Source organism: Hemitrygon akajei, chromosome 19 (assembly GCF_048418815.1).
Source record: "Hemitrygon akajei chromosome 19, sHemAka1.3, whole genome shotgun sequence".
NCBI lineage: Eukaryota > Metazoa > Chordata > Chondrichthyes > Myliobatiformes > Dasyatidae > Hemitrygon > Hemitrygon akajei.
In genome coordinates this window covers 61,831,316-61,850,204 of record NC_133142.1, presented here as the reverse complement: position 1 = coordinate 61,850,204, position 18,889 = coordinate 61,831,316, and the positions used below count along the sequence as shown (strand labels likewise).

General features: G+C 43.3%; 1 protein-coding gene across 4 annotated transcripts in view; it reads right to left on the bottom strand.

The window, feature by feature from the left end:
* The window catches only part of LOC140741982 (NCK-interacting protein with SH3 domain-like), a 237,529-nt gene that overhangs the window by 36,647 nt on the left and 181,993 nt on the right, over positions 1-18,889 (bottom strand). For all 4 annotated transcript variants that reach the window (XM_073072626.1, XM_073072625.1, XM_073072628.1 and 1 more), the window contains 2 exons: positions 14,357-14,485; positions 7,489-7,581 (listed from right to left, as the gene is read on the bottom strand). In XM_073072626.1, coding sequence (XP_072928727.1) covers positions 7,489-7,581; positions 14,357-14,485 — 222 coding nt within the window. The remainder of the gene's footprint in view (positions 1-7,488; positions 7,582-14,356; positions 14,486-18,889) is intronic.

Genomic DNA, 18,889 nt, shown 5'->3' with positions numbered 1-18,889 from the left:
CTCTACGCATAGATTACCATTCTGATCTCCCAGAGGATCATTTTTTCCCCTTGCACTCCTTTTGCTCTTAACATACCTGTACAATCCCTTAGGATTCTCCTTCACATTGTCTGCAAAAGCAACTTCATGCCTTCTTTTAGCCCTCCTGATTTCTTTCTTATGTTATCTCTTGCATTTTTATGCTCCCCAATTACCTCATTTGTTCCTCCCTGCCTTTACCTGCTATATACCTTATTTTTTTTTTACCAGGGCATCAATATCTCTTGAAAACAAAGGTTCCCTAAACTTGTTATCTTTACCTTGTATTTTGTACTCTCAAAATTTCACTTTTGAAGGCCTTGCACTTACCAAGTAAACCTTTGCCAGAAAACACTTTGCTAGAACCTTTCTGATACCATAAAAATTGGGCTTTCTCCAATTTAAAATCTCAACATGCAGACCAGATCTATCTTTTTCCATATTAACTTTGAAACTAATGCCATATGATCACACGAGGCAAAGAGTTTGCCGACGCATATTTCTGTCACCTGCCCTGTCTCATTCCCTATTCGGAGATCAAGTATCGCACACATCTATGTACTGATTAAGAAGACTTTCCTGAACACATTTGATTAACTCTATCCTATCTAGTCCTTTTACAGTATGGGAGTCCCAGTCAATATGTGGAAAGTTAAAATCACCTACTACCACAACCTATTGTTTCTTGCAACAGTCTGCAATCTCTCTAAATCCTGTGGACTGTTGGTGGTCTATAATATAGTCCCATTAATGTGGTCATACATTTCTTATTCCTCAGTTCACCCATGAAGCCTCATTAGATAAGTTCTTCAGCATGTCTGGACTAAGCAATGCCGTTACATTTTCACAGAAACATAGAAAACCTGCAACACAGTACAGGTCCTTCAACCCACAATGCTGTGCCGAACATGTACTTACATTAGAGATTACCTAGGGTTATCCATAGTTTTCTATTTTTTTAAGCTCCCCATACCTATCCAGGAATCTCTTAAAAGACCCTATCGTATCCGCCTCCACCACTGTTGCTGGTAGTCCATTCCACACGCACTCCACTTTGCGGAAAAAACTTACCCCTGACATCTCCTCTGTTCCTACTTCCAAGCACCTTAAAACCATGCCCTCTCGTGTTAGCCATTTCGGTCCTGGGGAAAAGCCTCTGACTATCCACATAATCAATGCCTCTCATCATCTTATGTACCTCTATCAGGTCAACTCTCATCCTCCGTCACTCCAAGGAGAAAAGGCAGAGTTCACTCAACATATTCTCACAAGGCATGCTCCCCAATCCAGGCAACATCCTTGTAAATCTCCTCTGCACCCTTTCTATGGTTTCCACGTCCTTCATGTAGTGAGGCGACCAGAATTGAGCACAGTACTTCAGATGGGGTCTGACCAGGGTCAATCCCACAGCTGATGAAGGCCAATGCACCAGATGCCTTCTTAACCACAGAGTTAACCTGTGCAGCAGCTTTGAGTGTCCTATGGACTCGGACCCCAAGGTCCCTCTGATCCTCCACACTGCCAAGAGTCTTACCATTAATACTATATTCTGCCAACATATTTGACCTACCAAAGTGAACCACCTCACACTTATCTGGGTTGAACTCCATCTGCCACTTCTCAGCAAAGTTTTGCATCCTATCAATGTCCCACTGTAATCTCTGACTGCTCTCCACACTATCCACAACACCCCCAACCTTTGTGTCATCAGTAAATTTACTAACCCATCCCTCCACCTTCTCATCCAGGTCATTTATAAAAATCACAAAGAGAAGGTGTCCCAGAACAGATCCCTGAGGCACACCACTGGTCACTGACCTCCACGCAGAATATGATCCATCTACAACCACTCTTTGCCTTCTGTGAGCAAACCAATTCTTGATCCACAAAGCAAGGTCCCCTTGGATCCCATGCCTCCTTTCTCAATAAGCCTTGCAAATGGGTACCTTATCAAATGCCTTGCTGAAATCCATATACAATACATCTACTGCTCTACCTTCACCAATGTGTTTAGTCACAGCCTCAAAAAATTCAATCAGGCTGATAAGGCACTTTCCTTTCACAAAGCAATGCTAAATATTCCAAATCCTATTACGCCTCTCCAAACGTTCATAAATCCTGCCTCTCAGGATCTTTTCCATCAACTTTTTCCAACCACTGAAGTAAGACTCACTGCTCTATAACTTCCTGGGCTATCTCTACTCCCTTTCTTGAATAAGGGAACAACATCTGCAACCCTCCAATCCTCCAGAACCTCTCCCGTCCCCATTGCTGAACCAAAGATCATTGCCAGAGGCTCAGCAATCTCTACCCTCGCCTCCCACAGTAGTCTGAGCTACATCTCATCCAGTCCCAGAATCCAACTTGATTCTTTCCAAAAGCTCCAGCATATCCTTTCTTAATGTCCATATGCTCAAGCTTTTCAATCCACTGTAAGTCATCTCTACAATCGCCAAGATCCTTTTCCGTAGTGAATACTGAAGCAAAGTATTCATTGTATCTCCTCCGGTTCCATACACACTTTTCCACTGTCACACTTGATTGGTCCTATTCTCTCATGTGTTATCCTCTTGCTCTTTACGTAGAAATACCCTGGGGTTTTCCTTAATCCTTCTCACCAAGGCCTTCACATGGCCTCTTCTGGCTGTCCTAATTTCATTCTCCTTCCTGCTAGCCTTATAATCTTCTAGATCTCTATCATTACCTATTTTTTTGAACCTTTTGTAGGTTTTCTTTTCTTCTTGACTAGATTTACAACAGCCTTTGTACACCACGGTTCCTGTACCCTACCGTCCTTTCCATGGAAGGTACATATGCAGAACGCCACAGAAATATCCCCTGAACCTTTGCCACATTTCTGCCATACATTTCCTGAGAACATCTATTCCCAATTTGTGCTTCCAAGTTTCTGCCTGATAGCCTCTTATTTCCCCTTACTCCAATTAAATGTTTCCCTAACTTGTCTGTTCCTATCCCTCTACAATACTATGGTAAAAGAGATAGAATTGTGATCACTATCTCCAAAATGCTCTCCCACTGAGAGACCTGACACCTGACCAGGTTCATTTTCCAATACCAGATCAAGTACAGCTTCTCCTCTTGTAGGTTTATCTACATATGGTGTGAGGAAACATTCCTGAACACACTTAACAAACTCCACCCCATCTAAACCCCTCACCCTGGGCAGATGCCAATCAATATTTGGGAGAGTAAAATCTCCCACCTTGACAACCCTGTTATTTTTGCACCTTTCCAGAATCTGTCTCCCTATCTGCTCCTCGATGTCCCCATTACTATTGGGTAGTCTACAAAAAACACTCAGTAGAGTTATTGACCCCTTCTTGTTTCTAACTTCCACCCACAGAGACTCAGTAGACAATCCCTCCTTTTCTGCAGCCATGACACTATCTCGGTTCAGTAGTGCCACACCCCCACCTCTTTTGCCTCCCTCCCTTTCCTTTCTGAAACATCTAAGGCCTGGCAATCTAAGTAACCATTCCTGCCCCTGAGCCATCCAAGTCTCTGTAATGGCCACAACATCATAGCTCCAAGTCACACTCCAAGTTCATCCGCTTCGTTCACAATTCTTGCATTAAAATAGACACACCTCAAACCATCGGTCTGAGCGCATCCCTTCTCTATCACCTGCCTATCCTCCTTCTTGCACTGTCTCCAAGTTTTCTTTATTTTCTCTGACTCATAATGCCACCACCACTCCCCCCGTTAATCCCTCTCACTTTGTCAAGTCTAAGACAACGGAACTCCAGAATATTAAGCTGCCAGTCTTCCCCTCTGGCTACTAAGTCTCACTAATATATACAAAATGTGATGATCCATGCTCTGAGCTCATTCGCTTTTCCTGCAATCTTTCTTGCATTGAAATATACACAGCTCAGGATATTAGTTGCACCCTGCTCAATATTTTGATTCCTGACTTTGTTTCAGGTCTTCAGGTCTTGGCAAAAAAAAAAGCCACTTTTGAAAAAACTCACATGTAATCTTGGCTACAGTTTGTCAGAAGGCATGTGGGGTCTGAAGTCAGCTGGAAGGTTCTATGGTCTGTTGAAACCAAATTTGAGCTTTTTGGCCATCAGACTAAATGCATAAAGGCATAAGCCAAACACAGCACATCATCAATAACATGCCAACCCTACCAGGACACATGGTGGTGGCTGCATCCTACTGTGGGGTTGCTTCACTGAAGCAGGCCCTGGAAAGATTGTGAAGGTAGAGGGTAAAATGAATGCAGCAAAATACAGGGAAATATTGGAGGAAAGCCTGATGCAGTCTACAAGAGAACTGTAAGAAGATTTGTTTTCCAGCAAGACAATGATGCCAAGTATAAAGCCAAAGCTACACTGAAATGGCTTAAAAACAACAAAGTTAATGTCCTGGAGTGGCCAAGTCAGAGTCCAGACCTCAACCCAACAGAGAATTTTTTGCTGGATTTGAAAAGGGCTGTTCACTCACAATCCCCATACAACCTGACAGAGCTTGAATAGCTTTGTAAAGAAGAAAGGAGAAAAATTGCAGTGTGCAGATGTGCAAAGCTGATAGAGACCTATCCACACAGACTCAAGTTGTAATTGCTGCGAAAGGTGCATCTACTAACTACTGACTTGAAGGAGGTGACTACTTATGCAATCAATTATTTTGTCCTTTATTTTTGTAAATAATTTAGATCACTTTTTAGAGATCTGTTTTCACTTTGGCATGGAAGTGTCTTTTTCTGTTGATCAGTGTCAAAAAGCCAAATTAAATCCGTTGATTCATTGTTGTAAAACAATAAAACATGAATACTTCCGGAGGGTGGGGGGCAGAGGGAAGAATACTTTTTATAGACACTACATATCTGAAAAAAACTTCTGGTATGCTCTTTTATATTATTGACTAGCTTATCTGGATATTTCACCTTTCCTCTACTTATTACTTTTTTAGTTGCCTTCTGTTGGTTTGTAAAAGCTTCCCACCAGGTTTTGCTATATTATATGCTCTCTCTTGTGCTTTTATACCATCTTTGACTTCCCTTGTCAGCCTTGCTTCTTTTATTGGGATGAACTGATCTTGCGCTTTCCAAATTACTCAAAGAATCTCCAACCATTGCTGTTCTGTCGTCATCCTTGCTAGTGTCCCCATCCAATCAACTTTGGCCTGCTCCTCACTCATGCTTCATTATTCATTACTCCAATATATCTGATAGCTTCTTGCTTTCAAACTGAGGGGTGAAGTCTATCATATTATGATCACTACCTCGTAAAGGTTCCTTTACCTTAAGCTGCCTGATCTAAACTGGAAGACTTTGGGATAGTCTGCATTGCAGTAGGGGAGGTGTTGGATGTCTTAAAATGTATGGAAGTAGATAAATCACTGGGCTCTGACCTGGTGCATCCAAGAACACCTTGGGTGTTTGGAGAAGAAATTGCAAGAGCTGAAATGGAGATACATGCACCATCGTTAACCACGGGTGAGGTGTTGGAAGATTGGAGCTCACAAATGCTTGGCCTTCTTTGTCAGGATTTGTCTGTGGAGTGCAAGATTGCTTGGGTTAATTAGCAAGGGCCAATAAAAAGAAGCAGCCATTGTTGGAGCAGCTGTTGTGTGAGCGGACAGTGTAGGAGTGGTCAGGCTTTGGCTAAACAGGCTTGGGTGAGAACAAGCGCAGGCTAAAACTTACATTTGAAAAGTTAGAGGTATAACAGGTGTTAGCAGGATATTAATTCAGGCAGTGAAATGCTTCTCCTGTGAGATGTGGGATGTCAAGGTAACTAATCATTTCCCTAATGACTACATCTACGGGAAGTGCACTCAACTTCAACTCCTGCGGTTTTGTGCAGTGAGTATAGGGAGTTATGGGAGAGGCTGAAGAACAGGACGTCCAAGATAGTCATCTCTGGATTACTCCCAGTGCCAGGTGTTAGTCAGGGCAGGAATAGGATGATGGTACAAATGAATGAGTGACTGAAGAAGTAGTGCAGGGTGCAGGGTTTCAGATTTCTGGATCATTGGGATTTCTTCTGGGAAGATATAACCTATGAAAAAAGGACGGGTTACACCTTAAACCAAGAGGGAACCAATATCCTTGCAGGCATGTTTGCTAGAGTTGATGGGGAGGATTTAAACTAATTTGGTTGAAGGATGGAAACCAGAATGAGGAGGTGGCAGTTGGTAGGTCAGTAGATGCTGTGTGCAGTGAGACTGAAAGGAGGGACAGGCAGATGACAGGGCAAAATTACAGTCAGCGGGACAAGATGAAGTGTAATGGGGGGGGGGGGGAATCAAAAAGAGTGATAAACACAGAACTGATGATGTTATATTTGCATGTACACAGTACACAGAATAAGGTAGGTGAGCTTGTAACATTGTTGGAGATTGGCAGGTATGACATTGTGGGCACCACTAAGACATGGCAGAAAGAAGACCATAGTTGAAAACTTAATGTCCAAGGATACACATTATACCAAAAGGATAGGCAGGTAGGCAGAGGGGATGGCATGGGTCTGTTGGGTGACATAGGATCAGAATCCTTGTGGCCAGAGTTAAGAAACTACAAGAGTATAAAAGCCTGATGTGAGTTATATACAGGCCCCCAGCAGGATGTGGGATATAAATTCAATAGAAAGTAGAAAAGGCAAGTAACATGGGCAATGTTATGATAGTCACAGGGGATTTCAATATGCAGATAGACTGGGAAAATTAGGTTGCTGCTGAATCCCAAAACATGAAATTTATAGAATGCTAATAGAATGGCTTTTTAGACAGCTTGTGGTTTAGTCCACTTGGTGAAAGGCATTCTGGATTGGGTGTTGTGTAATGCACCAGATTTGATTAGAGAGCTTAAGGTAAAGGAACCCTCAGGAGACGGTGATCATTAAATGCATCACACACAAAATGCTGGAGGAACTCGGCAGGTCAGGCAGCATCAATGGAAATGAATAAATAGTGAATGTTTCAGGCCAAGACTCTTCTTCAGGAATGATCATTAAATGATAGAGTTCACCCTGCAGTCTGAGAGGAAAAATCTAAAGTCAGATGTATTGGTACTAGAGTGGGGTAAAGGGAATTACAGAGGCATGAGAGAGGAGCTGGCTAAAGTTCATTGGAAGGAGACACTAGCATGGATGATGGCAGAAGAGCAATGGCTGGAGTTTCTGAGGGCAATTTGGAAGGCACAGTATAGATATATTCTAATGATGAAGAAGGGTACGCAGGGCTATGGTTGAGGTATGGGTAGATGGGACTGGGCAAAATAACAGTTTGGCACAGACTAGATAGGCCAAATGGCCTGTTTCTGTGCTGTAGTGCTCTATTACTTTGTGCATTCTGAAGATATTGCAAAAGTATTCTCTGCACATTAGAAAATGGTTTTACCAAACACAAAAGACTCTGATTCAGTGTATGACCTTAATTTACCCAGGAGAGGAGCACATGCATACCAAGATAAACAAAACCATATCTAAATATGATCCTCACCTGCTCGGTTTAACAGAAGCAGTAACTTTTCAGTGAACACCTTCACATTTTCCCGTTTAGCTAGCGTTTTCATGATGATATTGTTTGATGGCACTGCGGGCACAACAGAATTTAATCAGCACAACATAAGGTGAAGCTGCTTTTATTCCATCACATTTCAATTGTAGGATTGCATTCAATCATATTGGCTCCAGTCCATTGGTGATCTCTGCTAATTCATGATCAGGTAAGTTTAAACTTGCAAGAAAGCCTCTTATTGGCAACACAGACCACAGTTTGTCAGTGTCCCAATAGTTAGCACTAATCATTGTTTTGAATTCTCATATCGTGCAACTTCCTGGTGATTATTCTGAGTCTGTGCTGGTTCAGAGTAATTCAATCCCATTCACCCCAATTTTTCACTGAAACTCCCATTCACATCTCCCAAATTCTACTGCCCATATGCACACTAGGGCAATTAACCACCTGTGCATCTTTAGGATATGGGAGGAACCCACCTTGTGGTCTCAGATTGAATGTGCAAACTGCGTCAAGACAGCACCAAAGATCAGGAGCTAAACCTCGGTCCCTGGCACTGTCACACACACAAAATGCTGGAAGAACTCAGCAGGTCAGGCAGCATCTATGGAAATACATAAACAGTTGATGTTTCAAGCCAAGACCCTTCTTTAGTACTGAGACAGAAGGGTGAAGACACTAGAATAAAAAGGTGGGAGGAGGGATAGGAGGCTAGCTATAAGGTGATGTGGGAAGCCAGGTGGGTGGGAAAGGTCAAGGGCTGGAGAAGGAATCTGATAGGAGAGGAGAGAGGACCACAGGAGAAAGGGAAGGAGGAGGGTACTCGGGAGAAGAGGTAAAAGGTCAGAGTGATGAATAAGGGAAGAGGGGAAAGAGGGGAAGGAGGTGAGTTTTTTTGCACAGGAAGGAGAAATCAGTATGTTTGTTTTAAGTAGCAGAGAGCATGGGGACAAATGAATAGGACAAAATAAATACTGGTGGTAGAGTAGTCAGGGCTGCTGTGGGGTGAAGTTCTATTGTTCATCCTATAGGTGGTTTAATGAGGACAGTTAGTGAGAATACTAACAAAGCAACTTAAAAGTTGCAAAGTGCAGGGCCATCAGACAAGCCTAGCAGGATCAAATACATTAATGAAGAGAGAAATATATATCAAATATATTCATGGATGACTGACAACAGATGTAGTCTATTTCCCTTGGGATCAATAAAGTATGTCTGTCTGTCTGTCTGCATTCTCTTACAGAAGGGAATGTATGTTGTCTGAAGTCATACAATTTAACATCAGGTAGGCTACAACACATCCAGGCAGGTGAGGTACTGTTTTTGAAGCTTACAGTGGACCTCACTGAGTGGGAAGAGAATTAATTTGGCAAACAACAAGGGACACCAAGTTGTTAATCATTAGTGGTTCACAAAGTGCTGGTCCAATCTTCATTTAACTGCTCAGATGCAAAGGAGAGCACTTCGTGAACAATGGAAGTAGTACGCTGGAATGGAAGAAGGCAATAACATTACTGCTTCACTGAGAGGTCATGTTGTATCCTTGTCTTCCACAAGCCTCGGCAATCTGCAAATCATGTTATACAGTTCTCTCCAGCTTCAACATAGTTCCATCAGCAAATCATTCCACCACATCATTCCATTGTTGTCCTTCTCATTTTTTTAAAAGGACCATTTCCACTGGGGAACCCTGGCTCACTCAGTCTTTTTGCAATACCAATAAAATTCTGAGTTGGCAATTTGAATTTTGAATTTTACATGAAGAATGAACCTTCTGCAATGCAGATACTATGCAAAACTGGCTGTGTGCATTTGTATTTTCATGAGGACACAGGATATGCATGCCCATCGCTTGATAAGTAAAGTAGAGGTGGCAATGGGTTATAACCGTTTGTTTACAGTATCCTACATAATTTCTGTGAGATCAGCCAAAGAAGTAGCACAATGGTTGAACTCATAGAGCCATTGTCCCTAGGCTCCATAGGCCAGATTCTCTGGTTTCTCTTTATGTGGAGCTTGTATACTCTTCCTGAGAAAATGTCAGTTTTTTCCAGGTGTTCACATTTCCTCCCACATCCCAAAGATGAACATGGTGTGAGGTTAATTGACAACTGTAAATTGTTTCTTGTGTGTAGGGGAGGGGTAGAAACTGGGGGGGAGTTGATGGGAAGGTGGTAGAGTAAAATAGGTTAGGCTGAGATTGGTGTGGTGCTTGATGGTCAACAGAGTGGGCTAAAGGGCCTGATTCCTGTTGCATATCTCAGTGACTCCATCCTTTCTTACAAGTCTTAATATTATTCATTCTGACTTTCAGGCAGTGTGTTGAAATTGTCCTCTGTGTATTGTGAACATAATTTGACTTCTGAAGTTTCCACTTTCTGCATCTTTGTTTGATAAAAATAGCACAGCATGGACAGAGGCCCTGTGGCCCATCAAATTTACACTGACCACAAACTACCTAACTGCACATATCCTATGTTATTCTCCTCACATTTCCATTGATTCTTCCCACATTCTGCTACTTTCCTACACACCAAGATACCAACGTGATTGGGATGTCGAAAGAACCAGTGCACTCAGAGGAAATCCATGTGTCACAGGGAGAAGGTGAAAACTCCACACAAATATAGTACTGCTCTCAAATGAAATTGTGTGAAACATAATAAATACACACATAACAATGGATAACTAATTACATCACGTGCAATGCATATTTTAAAAGCTTGTTCTGCCTAGGTGAAATCCCAGCTAGGGAAAAGTGATTTCTTGTCCCTCTGGATGAGTAGGATACAAAGCAGCATCACCTGGTAGTTGTGTAGCTCGTTGCTGCCCATCATTGTTATATTCAAAATGAAAATTATACCACACTGAACTGAATAGGAATTTGATATTGACTAGTGGCAAGTGTGCATTTTATAATTTTATTTCCACATTTAATTAGTAAATAATCACAAGACAATGAAAAATCAAGCAAAGCCAGAACTGAAACTGTGGGCTTGCTGAAGAAAGAATCAAGCAGTTGAATTCAATCAAGTTTGAAGATCCAGAGTACTGAGCTGTGGACTCCAGGGAGAGGAGACAGTCAGAAAAGTACAGGCAGTCCCCGGGTTACGAACGAGTTCCATTCCAAAGTCCGTCTTTAAGTCAGATTTGTACATAAGTCGGAACAGATACATCTGGTATTATTTAGCATCAGTTAGTCAAACATTCTAAGAAAGTTCTTAGGATTTGGGGGCCCATACCAAACTTCTTAAACCATTTGAGGTGAAAGAGGTGCTGTTGTGCTTTTCTCACCACACAACCGGTATGTACAAACTACGTGAGGTCTTCGGTGATGTATATACCGAGAAACTTAAAGCTGTTCACCCTCTCAACCCCAGATCCATTGATGCCAATAGCCTGTCTCTATACCTGCTCTAGTCCACAACCAGCTCTTTTGCTTTAGCGACATTGAGGGTGAGGTTGTTTTCTTGACACCATTGTGTCAGGGTAATTTCTTCTCAGTAGGCTACACTGTAAGTCCAATTTGAGGTAACTCCAATCAGTGTAGTGTCATCAAAGTTAATTAGCAGATTGGAGCTGTGGGTGCAAACACCAACATGGGTATACAGAGAGTAAAGGAGGGGGCTTAGGACACAGCCCTGAGGGGCACCTGTGTTGAGGGTCAGAGAGGCAGAGGAGAGGGAGCCCATTCTTAACAACTGGCAGTAATCTGTCAGGAAGTTCAGGATCCAGCTGGACAAGGTAGGATGAAGGCCAAGGTCTCTGAGTTTCTTGTCAAGCCTGAAGGGAATTATGGTGTTGAATACTGAACTTAGTCCAAGAACAGCATTCTCACATAAGCATCCCTCTTCTCCAGGTTTAGAAGGACAGTGTGTAGAGCTGTGGCTATTAAGTCAACTGTCGATCGGCTGTGGCGGTAAACGGATTGTAGGGGGTCCAGTGTGGGTGGTAGCACACAGCAGATATCATCCTTGTCTAACCTCTCAAAGCATTTGCTTATTATGGCAGTGAGTGCCACAAGATGCCAGTTGTTTAGACATGTTACCTTGGTCTTTTTAGATACAGGGACAATCGTGGATGTTTTAAAGTAGGAGGGCACACCACACTGGGAGAGGGAGAGATTAAGAATGTCTGCAAACACATCTGCCAGTTGTGCCGCGCATATCCTGAGTACCCGCCCTGAGATGCCATCTGGTCCTGCAGTCTTGCTGTACGCAGGTGTTTCATTGGAAACACCTGTGTGCTTCAGCCTCAGGGATGACCCAGGTGCAGGGTGCTTTGGCGGCTCTCCTCGAGGGCTCAGTGTTGGCAACATTGAACTGAGCGCAAAAAAGATTTAGCTCATCTAGGAGAGAGGCAGCGATGCTGGAAACTCCACTGTGTTTAGCTTTGAAGTCTGTGATGGTGTGTAGACCTTGCCATGAATTGCATGTGTTGGTGGAGAGCTGTGTCTGGATCTTGTCTCTGTATTGTTGTTTCGCTGCCTTGATGACTTTGCACAGATCGTAGCTGCATTTCTTGAGTTTCTGTGGTTACCAGCAACATAAGCTCTGTGTCGCGCGGTAACTGCTGCACACACAAAACTGTTGATCAGCGTTTCTGGTTTGGATACACACTGACCGATTTTTGGGGGACAACATCCTCAATGCACTTCCGGATGAAGCTCGTGACCCCTTCCGTGAACTCAGAGATGTCCTCATTATGAAAGATATTCCTGCTGATGTCATCAAAGCAGTCTTGTAGCATGGAAACTGATTGGTCAGACCAATAGTGGACAGTTTTAACTATGGCTGCCTCTTGTTTCAGCTTCTGCCTGCACATGGGCAGAAGCAGGATGGAGGAGTGATCAGAGTTCCCCAAGCGGCAGATGGAGGAGCACTTTGTAAGCGTTGCAGAAGGGAGAGTAGCAGTGGTCAGTGGTGCTATCTCCCCTTGTGCTCACCTGGATGTGCTGACAAAACTTCAGAGACATTTTAGTCGATGATGTTCGATTAAAGTCACAGGCAACGATGAAAGCAACCTCTCTGTGTACAGTCTCCAAGGTGCTGATGGTCTCGTACAGTTTCTTCAGAGCCAGGTCAGTATCAACCTGTGGCAGAATTTACACATATAGCTTTGATAATAACAGCCGTGAACTCTCTAGGCAGCCAGAAAGGTCCACACAGCAGCACCGTATACTTCTGATCCGGAGAACAAAAGAATTTGAGGGCATGCACATTCCGGGAATTGCACCAAGCGTTATTGACAGTGAAGCATACCCCACCTCCTTTACTTCTCCCACAGAGGTTTTTAGACCTGTCCACCCAGAATAGGGAGAACCCAAAGGGCTCGATGTTGTGATCCGGTATCTCCTCGGTCAACCAGGTCTCCACGAAACACAAAATGTTACATTCCTTTGTTTCCCATTGATTGGAGATTCTGACTCTCAGTTCACACAGCTTGTTGTCCAGGGACTGAACATTAGTCAGGAGTATGCTAGGGAGTGACGGTCGATTTGAATGCTGTCTCAACCTCATCAGGATACTGGCCCTTCTCCCTTGCCTCCGGCGCCACTTCCGAGGTAGCAGCGGTGTAATAAATTAGCCTGCCATGGATCATGTACACAGGGGTTCCCAATGTAGAAAAGGCAGCACGCTGTGGGTAAATGCCATCTTCTCAATGTTCAGAAGAGTCAGTCGATCATATCTGATGTGACTATCAGCTTCTTGAACAGGAAATGTGAAGGAAATTGCAGAAATTAGCAGTACACTGTAGAGTTGGTATGGAGTTTGCAACACAGCTGCCATACATGGCACCATTTTGGTCTGGCAAGAGTTTGGATATCAGTGTGTTGGAGGGAATGTGGTAACTGGGTTCTCTCTGTGTGAGACAAAGGGGTCCCAGTGTATGAGTGGAAATGTGGGAAAAGGAGTCCCAGCTTGTTAGATGAAGTGTGGGAATTGGTGACTGGTTTGTGAGATTGAATGTGGAAACTAGAGGCCTAGTGTGTGCATGGGTGTGTGGGAACTGGTGACTGGTGTTAAAAAGAGTGAGAGAACTGGAGTCCTAGTGTGTTATAGGGACTGAAGGATATGGAATCCTTGTGTGTGTGAGAGAGTGTGTGGGAAGTGGCTTCATAGTGTGTGAGAGAAGCGTGGGATTTGCAGACTGGTGTGTAAAAGGGATTATGCAAACTGGCATCCCATGATGTTAGAGAGAGTGGGAACTGGATGCTGGTGTGGGAGAAGTGTGAGAACTATGGTCATGTGTGAGAGAGTGTGTGGAACTGGGATCTTGGTGTGAGAGAGGAAGCTTGGTAATTGGGTTCATGGTGTGTTGGACATGTATTGGCCTTGGGTTGTGGTGTGAGAACTGGGTTCCAGTGTGTGTGAGCTGGGGCCCTGGTGTATTAAAGTGTGGGAGAGGGAGAGGGAGAATGGAACTTGAGATCCCGTGTGTGAGAGGGAGTGTGGGAACCATGGCGCTGATTTGTGAGGAGTGTGAGAAATGCTATGTGGAGCACTCTTTCAGTGTCAGACAGTTTGCCACTCCAGCATTCTTATCCGAATCCAAACTTTGCATGTGAACATCACTAGCTGTAAGTTTCCCTCCATGTCATACACCATTCTGACTTGGACATACCTTGCTGCTTCTTATTTCTGGGTTTAAGGCTCGCAGCTCTCTCATGAGTGCCCAAGTGGCTACAATAATGTGCATTTACCATCACAGAGTGGGGAAGCTGGTGTAGTGGAGGAGGGCCTCTTCTACAAAATATTAGGCAAGGTCAGTATCCTTTGGCTTGTTAGTGATAACTACAGCAGAATAAATGAACAAATGATTACCAATGAGTAATCTGAAAAAGACTTACCAAGCATGTGGAGATTGAAAGAAAGCAGTACATTCGTGAACAAGTCTGGAAGCTGTTCAGTGGAATCAGAGAGTAGTCCGTCCTCAATCACATCCAGGAGAAACTGAATGAAGTCTGAATTCAGATGTTCTGTAAATAAGGTGGGAGTTTAGAATTTTATTTAGGTCTGTATTACAAAACAATGTAAATATATCAACAGGAGGTTATTAGAAGACACTAGGTTTGCCATGAATGGAGTATGATACTGGGCACTGAAACATGGAAAAGATGCACTTGAAAACTGTAGTGGTGATGACTTATTAGACTGATTGATGTTATGCATTAATTACTTAGATTGTTTGAAAACCTAATGGGCTGACTACCAAGGTATGAAAAGTAATATTAAGTTGCATAGTTTTCCTTCAGTTACAATAGGGGTGGGCTAAATGGGGCTTATTCTGTGTTACATTCCTCCCAGATGTGATGATTCTGTGCTTTGCCTTTGAAGAGTCCTTTCATCCCAAGATCACTAATCTTTAGGAGGGAGAATATAAACAGGATGACTATTGACTTTGTTTCCATCATCACCAGCAAGACAGTGCATAAAGCAGAGTATAATCTGTGGCTGTGACTTTATCAAGGATTAGCCACCAACACAAGAGACTGCTGCAAGGGGATTGAATTGAGTCCTTCTCAGTCACAAACTGGAAGATGACCTGTCCTGCTTGTTCTGGGTAATATTGATTCCACCCTTAGTTTCTTCAGAATTACTCTGGACCTAATATTTAATAATTTACCATTTACAATTAATTTTAAAGACATCTTAATACATAGGAAGTGAACTATTCTGCCTATACATTGTTGTTCAATGTTAATCACATAATCTTTTGGTTCAGTGTCACTGCTAACCTGTCTTCAGTACTCCACGGAGAAGTTGCGTTTTGGGTGGAGTGAACCCTGACTGGCTGCAGCTAATGCAACACATTTAAACTGTCAAACTCAGTAGCATTGATAATGATGCCAAGCTGGTTGTGGACACACAAGGTAAACAGTAACAATTTAACCAATTCCAGTGGGTAATATGCAACCTGCAGTAGCTGTACCTTGAAAGCTACATCAGCTGTTGACACATCATTTTGAAGACCCTGACCTGGAGTTACACTCTGACTTACAATCTTTATTGGAATTTGACCTGCTCAAAGTGCCTCATGACAGGCTGATTTTTGATATACCAAGGACACGGTTTGGAAGACTAGCCGGATTTTCGTGGCTCTGAAGACGGGCTGATTCTAGGCCAGTGCCCCTGACTGAGGAATCGCTGGAGAACACAGAACATCAGGAGCAGCAGATTTGCTGCTATGCTGTGTGTCGAGAGACCTGAAACCTGGGCTGAAAAAAGCGACACAACAGACTTTTAACATCATTAATCAGTGAGCTGTTGATTATGTCTCCCCTCTCGCTGTGAAACAGGGACATCTCTTTTTCCCTTACTAGGGAGAGAGTGAGCCTGTAGCAAGTCAAATAACTGGGTGAATGAGTAGTCTTTGGGGTAATGCAAGTCTGTTTCTTTATTGATCCTTCGCTCCATGCTTGAGTGCTCAGTGGAGGGGATGGGGGGGGGGGGGGTTCGTTGCCTTGCTGCTGCTTGTGTGTGGGAGGAGGGAGCTGGGGCAGGCTTCGGGGTTCTAACATTTAACTGTCATTCATTCTTTGGGACACCCCTCTGTTTTTGTGGATATTTGCTAAGAAAAAGAATTTCAGAATGTATATTGTATACATTTCACTGACATAAACATAGGAACATAGAAAACCTACATACAGGCCCTTTGGCCCACAAAGATGTGCCGAACATGTCTCTACCTTAGAAATTACTAGACGTCCCCATAGCCCTCTATAGTTCTAAGCTCCATGTACCTATCTAAAAGTCTCTTAAAATACCCTATCGTATCCGCCTCCACCACCGTTGGCAGCAGCCCATTCCACGCACTCACCACTCTCTGAGTAAAAAACTTACCCCTGACATCTCCTCTATACCTACTCCCCAGTACCTTAAACCTGTGTCCTCTTGTGGCAACCATTTCAGCCCTGGGAAAAAGCCTCTGACTATCCACACGATCAATGCCTCTCATCATCTTATACACCTCTCATCCTCCATTTCTCCAAGGAGAAAAGGCCGAGTTCACTCAACGTGTTTTCATAAGATATGCTCCCCAATCCAGGCAACATCTTTGTAAATCTCCTCTGCACCCTTTCTATGCTTTCCACATCCTTCCTGTAGTGAGGCAACCAGAACTGAGCATAGTACTCCGAGTGGGAACTGACCAGGGTCCAATATAGCTGCAACATTACCTCTTGGCTCCTAAATTCAATTCCACGATTGATGAAGGCCAATAAACCATATGCCTTCTTAAACACAGCGTCAACATGCACAGCTGCTTTGAGCGTCCTATGGACTTAGACCCCAAGGTCCCTCTGATCCTCCACACTGCCAAGAGTCTTACCATTAATACTATATACTGCCATCATATTTGATTTACCAAAATGAAGCACTTCACACTTAGAGAGAGATTTACTAGAACGTTACCTGGGTTTCAGTACCCAAGTTACAGAGAAAGGTTGAACAAATTAGGTCTTTATTCTTTGGAGCATAGAAGGTTGAGGGGGGACTTGATAGAGGTATTTAAAATTATGAGGTGTATAGATAGATTTGACGTGGATAGGCTTTTTCCATTGAGAGTAGGGGAGATTCAAACAAGAGGACATGAGTTGTGAGTTAAGGGGCAAAAGTTTAGGGGTAACACAAGGGGGAATTTCTTTACTCAGAGAGTGGTGGCTGTGTGGAATGAGCTTCCAGTAGGTAGAGGCAGGTTCGATTTTGTCATTTAAAAAAAAATTGGATAGGTATACGGACAGGAAAGGAATGGAGGGTTATGGGCTGAGTACAGGTAGGTGGGACTAGGTGAGAGTAAGCGTTCGGCACGGACTAGAAGGGCTGAGATGGCCTGTTTCCGTGCTGTAATTGTTATATGGTTATATGGTTATCTGGGTTGAACTCCATCTGCCACTTCTCAGCCCAGTTTTGCATCCTATCAATGTCCCGCTATAACCTCTGACAGCTCTCCACACTATCCACAATACCTCCAACCTTTGTGTCATTAGCAAACTTACTAACCCATCCCTCCACTTCCTCATCCAGATCATTTATAAAAATCACAAAGAGTAAGGGTCCCAGAACAGATCCCTGAGGCACTCCACTGGTCACCGACCTCCATGCAAAATATGACCCGCCTACAACCTTCTGTGGGCAAGCCAGTTCTGGATCCACAAAGCAATGTCCCCTTGGATCCCATGCCTCCTTACTTTCTCAATAAGCCTTATTAAATGCCTTGTGGAAATCCATATACACTGCATCTACTGCACTTCCTTCATCAGTGTGTTTAGTCACATCCTCAAAAATTCAATCAGGCTTGTAAGGCACAACCTGCCCTCGAAATGCCATGTTGACTATTCCTAATCATATTATACCTCTCCAAATGTTCATAAATCCTGCCTCTCAGGATCTTCTCCATCAACTTACCAGCTACTGAAGTAAGACTCACTGGTCTATAATTTCCTGGGCTATCTCTACTCCCTTTCTTGAATAAAGGAACAACATCCACAACCCTCCAATCCTCTGGAACCTCTCCCGTCCCCATTGATGAATCATCGACAGAAGCTCAGTAATCTCCTCCCTCGCCTCCTACAGTAGCCTGGGGTACATCTCATCCGGTCCCGGCGACTTATCCAACTTGATGCTTTCCAAAAGCTCCAGCACATCCTCTTTCTTAATATCTACATGCTCAAGCTTTTCAGTCTGCTGCAAGTCAGCACTACAATCACCAAGATCCTTTTCCATAGTGAATACTGAAGTAAAGTATTCATTAAGTATCCCTGCTCTTTCCTCCGGTTTCAGACACAATTTCCCACTCTCACACTTGATAGGCCCTATTCTTTCACGTCTTATACTCTTGCTCTTCACATTCTTGCAAAATGCCTTTGTGGTTTTCCTTAATTCTGCCCACCAAGGCCTTCTCATGGCCCCTTCTGGCTCTTCTAATTTCCTTTTTAAGCTCCTTTCTGTTGCCTTATAATCTTCTAGATCTCTAACAACACAACACTCTGAACTTTTGTAAGCTTTTCTTTTCTTCTTGACTAGATTTATTACAGCCTTTGTACACCATGGTTCCTGTACCCTACCATAATTTCCCTGTCTTATTGGAATGTACCTATGCAGAACTCCACACAAATATGACCTGAACATTTGCCATATTACTTTCGTACTTTTCCGAGAACATCTGTTCCCAATTTAAGCTTCCAATTTCCTGCCTGATAGCCTCATAATTCCCCTTACTCCAATTAAACACTTTTCTAACTTGTCTATTCTTATCTTTCTCCAGTGCTATTATAAATGAGATAGAATTATGATCACTATCTCCAAAATGTTCTCCCACTGTGAGATCTGACACCTGACCAGGTTCATTTCCCAATACCATATCAAGTACAGTCTCTCCTCTT